The sequence below is a fragment of the Terrapene carolina genome, unplaced genomic scaffold, assembly GCF_002925995.2.
Source record: "Terrapene carolina triunguis isolate 2854851 unplaced genomic scaffold, T_m_triunguis-2.0 Scaffold833, whole genome shotgun sequence".
In the NCBI taxonomy this organism is placed as follows: Eukaryota; Metazoa; Chordata; order Testudines; family Emydidae; genus Terrapene; species Terrapene triunguis.
Window position 1 is genome coordinate 1,538,613 of NW_020665184.1, and position 9,529 is coordinate 1,548,141.

Sequence of the window (9,529 nt, forward strand, 5' to 3'; positions counted from 1 at the left end):
ACAGGCAAAGAGCTTCCAGGTACACCCAGGAGACACCATCGCCAGTGACATCTACAGGTGAAGTGCCTTCGGAGACACCCAGGAGGCCTTATCCTCTATACCCAAAGACCCTCCAGCAACACTAGATGGAGCTGGTCAGGCGAGGGGCCCTGCAGCTCAGGGATACGATGGGGAAAAAGCATGTCCTTAGAGCAGGGAGCTAAGAATCAGGCCCATTGTACAGCAATCCCAGGCCGATCTGTTCAAATCTGGGAGGGGGCATCAGTGCTACAGTGTGGGAAGGAGAATCCCAGCACTGACACCTCCCCTGCCCCTTCCCCTTTTCCCACACACAACCAGGATGGCTATTTCCATTCAAAAGAGCTACGGGACCACAAACGGGACTGCCCCGTAGAGGAGCTCTGGCTGCCTCTCCCTGCTGTGGTGCGGAAGCATACACAGCAGACTGGGAGGCTCCTTCCAAGCACGAATTAAGCCTCACAAACACACCCTAGGAGAGAGAGCACAGTTACTGGAGGGTAAACTGAGGCACAGTGAGTGAGCAGAATCCAGGAGTCATGAGTTCCAGTCCCCCTGATCTAACCAAGAAACCCCACTCCTTCTCCCAGAGCTGGAACAGAACCCAGGAGTCCTGACTCCCAGCCCCCTGCTCTAACCACCAGACCCCACTCCCCTCTTACAGACAGGAACAGAACCCAGGTGTCCTGGCGCCCAGCCCCTGCCCTCACCACTAGACTCCACTCTCCTCACAGCACCAGGCACAGACCCCTGGTGTCCTGGCTCCAGTCCCCTCTCCTTTAAACACTAGCTGCCTGTCTCCGTCGCCTGCACTTTGTGTGTCATTGACCTCGGGGTAGCAAACACTCCCACTCCGGAGCATTTCACGCCTGCCTCGCACTCACTGCTCCGGCAGCTGGCAAAGCCCCACAGCTCCCAGGGGAGAACTCCCCCACCACGTGCCCCACGGGGGGGCTTTCAGCCCATGGCTGGGAGGGCACAGAGATGGTGGAAGCCAGTTTTGCCTCCTCCTCCCTTAGGCTGCACCTCCCTGGAGTCACAAGAGATGGCAAGAACCTGGGGCCACGGCCCATCTTTCCGTTCTGTGTCTGTACAGCCCAGGCACAGTGGGGGCCGGGGCCATGATTGGTGCTTCTGACCGCTACCGTAAGACACCTAATAAAAAACATACAGGCCCAGCACAAAGAGGTCTTGGTTCATGACTAGGGCTTGTGGGCGCTACTGTAATACACCTAATAAATAATGTACAGCGCCTAGCGCAGTGGGGGCGTGGTCCCTGTCTGGGGCTCATAGGCCCTACCGCAATCCACAGAATAACACAGACTCTCAGCCCCTTTGCCCTGGGGTATGTGCCACCCCGAGGGGAACTGTGTAGACTAGGGAAACAGGGTGTTAGCAAACCCCTTTAAACTGACGTGGTTGGAAACGACCGTGCAGACTGACCTGCCAAATGCCCCAGCTGGTCACGGTCAGCCTGGGGGTGCTGAGACCTTGGCCAAGTATGTACGGGTGTAGCTAGGCCAGGATCCGTACCAGCAAAGCGCTCCTGATACAAGCAAAGCTGTGCCTTTCCCACGACGGCTTAGCCCAGCCCCAGCGAGCAAAACAAGCTAGCCCAGTGAAAGCAGTTTTGCCAATATAAGTGCACCTGCGCTAGGGGATTCTGCCAGCACAGCTGTGTCGGTCTGGGAACCCCCCTCTTCACACCCCCGGCTGACAGAGCAATGCCGGCAGAAATCTGTACTTGTCTACACTAGTTGTCCTGGTTTAGCTACGCCGGATTAGTTAAAGCCATAAAACCCGAGTGTGGACGCAGTGCTGTAGGTGTATAGCTTACTACCAGTACTGCTTACTAGTACAGCTATTCCCATTCAGGAAGAGGAATTAGCTATACTGGGTCATGACACCTTTATACTGGTTTAAGGCACCTTTATGCCAGTATAACTGGACCCACACTAGGAGTTGTATCAGTATATTGGTAAAAATCCCCTCCCTAGCGGAGATGGGCACCACAGGACAAACACTGCGTGGAGAGCTGGCTAAGGGGATGTCTACTCTGCAATCATGGGGCGTGCCGAGCTCACACGGCCAGACCTGAGCTACCGGTAATCTAACTCGCCTGGGTACTGCGGGCGTCGCGTCAGTGCAGGCCAGCTGCCCGAGTAATTACCCAGAGCTCCAGCTGGGGTTGTACAGCCTGCGCTGAGACCTGGGCAATCGCAAGTCCACGGCTCCAGGATCCGAGTTCGCTAGGTCAGACTGGGCTACGTCTGCAGTCTCAGCCTGTGGCTGCAGTGTAGACGTCCCCTTAGTTACAATTCAGGCAGCTAAAGTGGTTCCAGGAGTGTTCTCTTCTGTCCACACCAGTCTCTGGCAGCTCGCTAGAGGTTGCTGGGCTTTAATACAATGTGTTTGACGTCACATCTTTTAGCCTTGTCTTCATGGGGGGAGAATAAAGCTGCCACTTCTGCCACAACATATCCTGGAATACCACCACAGCCCCCTCCCCCGGTGCAGACATTCCAGTCTGAAATCCAAGTGACTTTCCATAGAGTGCCCAGCTGGGGAGGCTAGTCCATTTCTCCAGGGAGACCAGCCTTAGGGAAACTGGTGTACGGATGAGGCCTAAAAACACGTTAGTTCTGGTGCGTCAGGGCTTGTCTACACTGGGAAGTTCATTTGGATTAAGGCGGGGGTGAGTGATCGCGTGAGAGCGATTGTGGAGTAACTCCGGGGGCAGCCCAGCCGGTAGCTGACACCATCTGTTCTCTAGCCCAGCACGTCCTTTGCTCCAGAGCTGGCGATCGCAGCCTACCATGCGCTAAGCACGAGGCAGCACCGTCTTCCAGAGCTGGGAGTAGACCCAGGCTCCGGCTGCCTGCTGCTCTCGCCATTCGACTGAGCATACGTGGCCAAGGGCACGTTGGAAGGATCCCCAAGGGAGGTCATGGAGTCACCTGGCCCTGGGATAAGGCTGGGGGAAGAGAGGAGGTGACAGCTGAGGAAGAAGCCCAGGATGGAGGAAGGGGAGAGACCCCTGGCGGGAAAGGGGCCTGGCTCCCACAGGACAGTAGCAGAGAGCAGGGTGTAGAAGGGCGGCGTAGATCAGACAATGGGAGCTGATGGGGACCAGCATCCCGCAGGGTCAGGTCTCGCAGACCACTCCTTCGCCATCCCCTCCTGGGGATGGCAGGACGGCCTGTGATGGGCGGAGCTGGTCCCCAGCAGGGGAGACATGGCAAGGGAGCCCTCAGAGGGGGATGGAGCCAAAGCCAGGGACAGAAGCAGCTAGAGAGAAGGCGAAATCAACACAGAGCAGTTCCCAAAAGGCTGCCCCTTCCTGGAGCGCTGGGGCGGCCTACGGAGCTTCCTCTGGCTGTGAGGAGAGAGAGAGGAACGCAGCCCACTAACCTAGGTGGTGTGCAATGAAACGGACAGAGATCAGAGCGAGAGCCGTGGAGGAGGGGAAAGGGATGGATGGAGAGACAGACAGGCTAGCTAGATGTGTATGGGGACAGATCAAGGGAGGGAGGAGGCGAGCGGGGGATCGGGGGCGTGGAGTGAGTGGCACTGGAGAGCCCCCGCCACGGTACATACACTGAGATTATTTCCTCGGGATCGCACCTTCCTCCTCTGCCAGAGCCAGACAAGACGGTGCACACAGAAAGGGAAAGAGAGAGAGAAGAAAATAAATATAAAGGCAAAGAAGGGGGCTTGGGAGGGGGGCGGGAGGACACCAGGAAGGGCGGGGGGTGGGGAGGGGAGAAGAGACTCGGTTATCGGTCAGTTACAGATGGGGGCTTCTTCCATCCTGCAGCCACGCGTGCTCCCAGCACCCAAGCCAAGCAGGGGGCCGGCAGAGGCCCCAGAGGATGGAGGGGGAGCGGGACGCATGGCGTGAGCAGCGGAGGATGAGAACAGCGCGGGCAGGAGCAGCCCCCCCTCCCCAGCCCCCCACTCCTGTGCATGCTGCAACAGAGCAGGCTCCAGCCACCCTGCGTCCCAGCCGTGCCGCTGTTAAAAGCTGCAGTGTCACTGCTTGGATCGACCTAGTCCCCCTGCCCCTGTGAGCCTGATCCAACGCCTGCTGCTCTCCAGGGAGATGCTTTGGGATGGGCCCTCACTCCGCAGCCCCGGGGGTGGCGTGCTGTGCCCCGGCCTAGCCCCCCCGCAGTTGGGGAGTGCCAAAGGAGGTCAGCGGCGAGGAAGCAGCAGGCTGAACTGGCTGAGTCTGCAGCCAGGCGGGATTTGATGACCCCCCTCCAATGGCACACGGGGCATTAAATAAAGCCGGGGGGAGGGCAGAGCATGGCAGAAGAACCTGAAGTAGGGGGGAAGTGGGAGGGTCTGTAGCAGCTACCCAGCCAAGCTGTCGGCTTTGGGGGAATCCCTTATTCCCCCACCTCCAAATGGTGATTACTTGGATCCAGCACCTGGGTCTAAGGGGAGTGGAGCTGCTGCCCAGTCCCTGTTGACTCTGAAGGCTAAGGACTACGTGTCCCGTCACCACTGCTAACTGTCCTTAAAACCAGTCAGGGCAGAGGAGCGACAGTAGAAGCGGCCCTTCTCAGTCACCACCTCGTCTCAGAGTGATGCCTGCAGGGGTCGCAAGCTCCGGCTGCCAGAGCTCCCCTGGGGGTGCGGAAGGATTTTAGTGATGGGGTGATGGAGACAGAGAGGGGAAGAGACTCACCCAGGGTCACACACTGAGTCAGTGACAGAGACAGGGAAAAAAACCCAGGAGTCCTGACTCCCAGCCCCTACTCTAACCACTAGACCTCACTCCCCTCCCAGAGCTGGATACTGAATCCAGGAATCTGGACTCCCAGCCCCCTCTACTCTAACCATTAGGCAACATGATGTGTAGGGAACGCTAATCAGTTCAGGGTCTGTTGGCTGGGCCCCTGCGTTGCTAGCCCAGCCAGGAGGGGAGACTCAAGGGTGGAGGGCCCAAGGGACAGCTTGAGGGGTGGAGGCGGCCCCAAGACCCTTCCCCTCCTTCCTTCGGCCCCTAAGGAACAGTGCAGCCTTTAGCAGGTGTCTCGCCCTCCTCCTGCCCTGGCCCAAAGGCCAATGGCTACCCACGAAGCTCGCTAAAAAGCTCATGCAACAAGGAAATGAAAATCAGAGCAAATCTCCTCCAGCACGTAAGTCACTCGCTGCCCCAGTCGCCTGCAGAGCCGTCAGCCTTCGGGCCCCGGTGCGGGTTTGACCGATCCTGCCTCAGAGTGGCCACTAGGTGTCTGTCTAGCTCCACAGGAACCAAGCCCAATCGTTATCTGGCAGTGGGACCGGCCCCCGAGTCCCTTAAAGGTGAGGACTAGCTCCCGGTAGCTCCGATTTGCCACCGACCGGGTAGAAACCCCTGCCAGTCAAGGGATCCGATGTGGATTTGCGCCCTCTGGGCCACGCTCTACCTTGGTTTACAGGGGCATAAACCGAGGGAGAATTTGGCAGGTTAGACACAAACTTTTCAGGCTAAAGAAGTATTGGCGGTGACGGGAGTTTTTAATCTTGACGTTGCGATATGTCACTGCTGTCCCTTGCACACACACGCCACACGCCCACCCACCCGGGTGTACTTAGCTCCGCGCTACGGAGACTGCCCGGGTCAATGCTCCTCTGCTCCTCAGTACGCGAAGAAAGACATCTGCTTTGGGCATGCGTACCAACACCCCGTCCCCCAAGCCACGCTCAGGGTTGCGGCATTGGGAAGGTGCCCAGGATGGCCTGGGCGGGGGGGTGTTTCTGTTGCTCTGAAGCATGCTTCATGCCAACATGGGAAGCTCATGTTATAAGCTCGATGGAACCAGCAGCGGCAATGGTCTTTGCTCAGATGCATTGCGACAGTATGAGTTCGCCTTCAGCGGAGGGAGAGGGTCACCTTAGTCAATGACGCGCATGTAACACGCGGGCATGGACAGGCCAGGGTTGGCTATCAGCCCTGCATGGAACCGAGAGGTGAATCCCACCCAACAGCTTCAAAGCAACCGACGCACGTTAACACGTTACACCTCACAATGCTCCCACCCACCGGGCTGGTAAGCCAGATCGCCCCCTGTTTTGAACATGGGGAAACTGAGGCACAGACAGGGGAGGTGACTTGTCCCAGGTCACACGGTGAGGCAGCAGCAGAGCTGGGATGAGAACCCAGGAGTCCTGACTGTCAGTCCTCTGCTCTGACCACTAGAGATGATCTCTCCCGTAGCCAAGGAAAGAGGCCAGGAGTGTATTAGTGTATTAGATTACACTGCCTCTTAACATGTCATGGTGCCTCCGACGCTGGGATCAGCTCTAAAGCCCAGGTCTCGGCTCTGCTCTCCTGACCACAAAATCCTCCTCCCGTTTTGCTGCTGCTCTCAAGGAAGAATTTTGCATTGTTACAAGATTCCTTTTTTTTTTTTTGAGCCTTTAATCCTTTCATCTTCCCTGGGAGAAATAACTCCATTCCCCCCTTTAATTTCCCTCAGCTGCCCCTTGGTTACAATGACCTCCCCTCTGGCGCAGGCTGCTGAACAGGGCTCTCTTTGGGGCCTGCCCATGCTGCTCCTTTGGTCACCAGAGGGGGGCGCTAGTAAAGTGACATCATAAGATTATTAGCAAGCTTTGGTTACTGATACAAAGTGAGACAATGACTCTTGCGACTCATCGATATTCTGGAGGGGAAACTGCAGTGTCAGGGTTACTGAGTTGTTGTCCCAGCAACAGACCGCGACGTCATGGTAACAGAGACTGCAGTGTCACGGTAACATGGACCATGGCTTGGATCTCACAGTTATGGAGAGCATAATAATACGGTTCTGGAGATGCTGTTGTTATGGTTACACGGGTTAAAGTGGGCTTGCACCTTCCATGCATTTGCTCTTGGGAGATGCAGCATAGAATCTAGCTTTTCCCAAAGGAAGGGTCAATTTCACACATTGGTAAAATGCAGCCACCTCTGGGGTGGAGCACAGCAGCCGCTTAGTGCAGAGCAAGGCTACACAGCCGTTTAGGGAAAGACATGAAGAAAGAATTCTGCATCCAACTGGAATCACAGGAGGAATTTAGGGAAGCAGCTGAAATTGAAATCTGGCTGGGACAAATGTCCCAACCCCTAGGAATAGTGCAATGGGATTTTTAACAGCCTCATCTCAATGGATTGCGACTTTAAGCATCACCTCCTGCAGCACAGCACCTTCTAGCATGCCTCCCCTCCGTCCCCCATCATCCTCTGCTGAATCAACACCACCTGCTGGAACTTTCCCGTGAGGTCTCCCAAGTGGGGACCTGGCCCACCCCTGCTTAGCAAGTGAATTGCCAGCAGCTCTCAGCACGGGGTGACATTGCTGCTGGAGACAACGAAAGCCAATGTCCAAAGTCACTTTTACTGAGTAGGAGCTGGGAGGTGATTTTTCCCATCTAAGGCTTTGGTGAGACTGACACTGGAATAGTGGGTCCAGGTCTGGAGCGTCCACACTATAAAAACGATGCTGAAAAACTGGAAAAGGTGCAGAGGAGTGTCATAAAAACGATCCGAGGGCTGCAGAATTTCCTGGCAGGGAGAGACATAAGGAGCTGATCAACAAGAAGATGGAGAGGTCAGAGGTGATTTGATTACGGGGCCCGGGGAGAGATCCGGGGCACTGAAGGGCTCTTTACTCTAGCAGAGAAAGGCAGAAGAGCCACCACTGGCTGGAAGATAAAGCCAGACAGACCCACATTTGGGTCTGCTGAGCTCCTTCAGACTCAAGGGAAGGAGCAATTAAGCCCTTTTGTGGAGTAGAGAGAGGAACAGACAATGGAGAGACTGCCCAAGACAAAAGGCAGATCAGAGCTAACCTGTGTGGACTGGTCTGTCTTCTCTGCATGGTTAATTCAGGTGTGAGCATCCCCACTGCAAAGCTTGACCTGAATTCCTCTCTCCTCACGGGTTCTGCTCTCACCCAGGTGTGTCATGGCGCTGTCTGCTGAGATGCAGTGGGATTCTTCCCAAGTCAATGGCAGGAGAACGTATCTGTCTGTTAGGAGGAATTGTGGGAAGGGCACCGAAGAACTAGCAGGTTCCAGACTGAGTTAAAGCAGAGCCTGGGTTCTAACTCCCATCCCCAACCGAGTCAAATAGCCAGGACTTAAAGCCCTTCCAAACCCAGGTCCGAGGCTTTTCTGTGTGGATGGTAGGAGGGTTTGGGCTAAAACCCAGCTAAGAACCAGGGTTCCATGGGCAGTGAAGACATGCCCAAAGAGGCAGGAAGCCAGTAGCAGTGAAGCAGAGAGACAGAGCCCGCTGAAGTGGCACACTGGGGATTCCTGAATGAGGAACCCGCCTGCTGTTGTTCAGGGAAACAGGACTTGGTGTAAATGTTTTTTGTAACTAAAACCAGATCACACCAAAGAACAGCAAGGTTCTCTCCCCTGTGACGGGCGGGCGATCAGCCTCGATGATCTAATGGTCTCTTCTGGTCTGGCACTCTAGGGTGCTATGAATTTCAAAAGGTATCTCTTGCAATCTGGGCCCAATCCTGAGTCCCCGCAAGGGATTGGTTCACTTTGTATCAGTCCAGGAGCGATTCCCCGTTTGAAATGCACTTGAATGAGAAATTCCCCGTTTTCGGGGGACGACCCGGGCTCCCAGCAGGGGTGTCAGTGTGTTTGGCAGTGGAATCCCTGGATGGTTCCAAAAAAAAGCCCCTCACCTGGTTTTCAGCGGGGAGTCGCGGCATGGAGGCCGCCCGGCCGTGCCCTTCCATGGGGAGGTAGTGGTCGCTGTCTGAGTAGCCGTCCTTCCCAATCTCTCTCATCTCCACAGACTGCAGAGGGCAAGGCAAAGAGAGGGTCACCTGATAAAGGGGCGTCACCCCCGTTTTACAAGTGGGGAAACTGAGGCACAGAGCGGGGCAGGGACTTGTCAGAAGTCCTTCACAAGTCAGGGATACCCTGGGAATAGAACCCAGGAGTCCTGACTCCCAGCCCTCCCTGACTCTAACCCACTCCTCTCTCAGACTAGGGAACATAACCCAGCTCCCCTGGCTCTAACTACTAGACCCCACTCTCCTCCCGGAGCTGGAGACAGATCCCAGGAGTCCTGACTCCTAGTCCCTGGCTCTGGTCAGGACACACAGAACACTGCTGCTGAAAATCGTAATCCCAGGTTCAGTTCTTCCTCCCAGTGTCCTGGATTCCCGCCCAGCCGGAATCACCGGAGACACCCTGCATCTGGAGCCCTCCACAGCTGCGTGCAGCTGAGCCTCTGGAACTGCCTGGGGGGACGGGGGCTGCTGGGGCGGGGAATCTGTCATTCTCATTACCCCTTGGAGAACGGCGAAGTGCTCAGCTCGGGGACCAGGCCTGACTAGCCCTCTGACTGAGCTTCTCCACATAACCCAGCCCTAAGGGGTCAGACCTGCCCCCCGCTCCTGAACAGAACGGTGGGAGTGGGGGGGACAGATACATAGAGAGACAGAGAGACAGAGATGGGTGTGTATGGGGATAGACAGATAGGTGGGTGTGTACGGGGATGGACAGATTGTGT

At 56.2% G+C, this 9,529-nt stretch overlaps 1 protein-coding gene across 1 annotated transcript in view; it reads right to left on the reverse strand.

The window, feature by feature from the left end:
* The window catches only part of CACNA1A (calcium voltage-gated channel subunit alpha1 A), a 140,676-nt gene that overhangs the window by 8,876 nt on the left and 122,271 nt on the right, over positions 1-9,529 (reverse strand). The window contains exons 43-44 of the mRNA XM_026660587.2: positions 8,694-8,807; positions 3,616-3,651 (exon numbers count right to left, since the gene is read on the reverse strand). Of these exons, the coding sequence (XP_026516372.1) occupies positions 3,616-3,651; positions 8,694-8,807 (150 nt within the window). The remainder of the gene's footprint in view (positions 1-3,615; positions 3,652-8,693; positions 8,808-9,529) is intronic.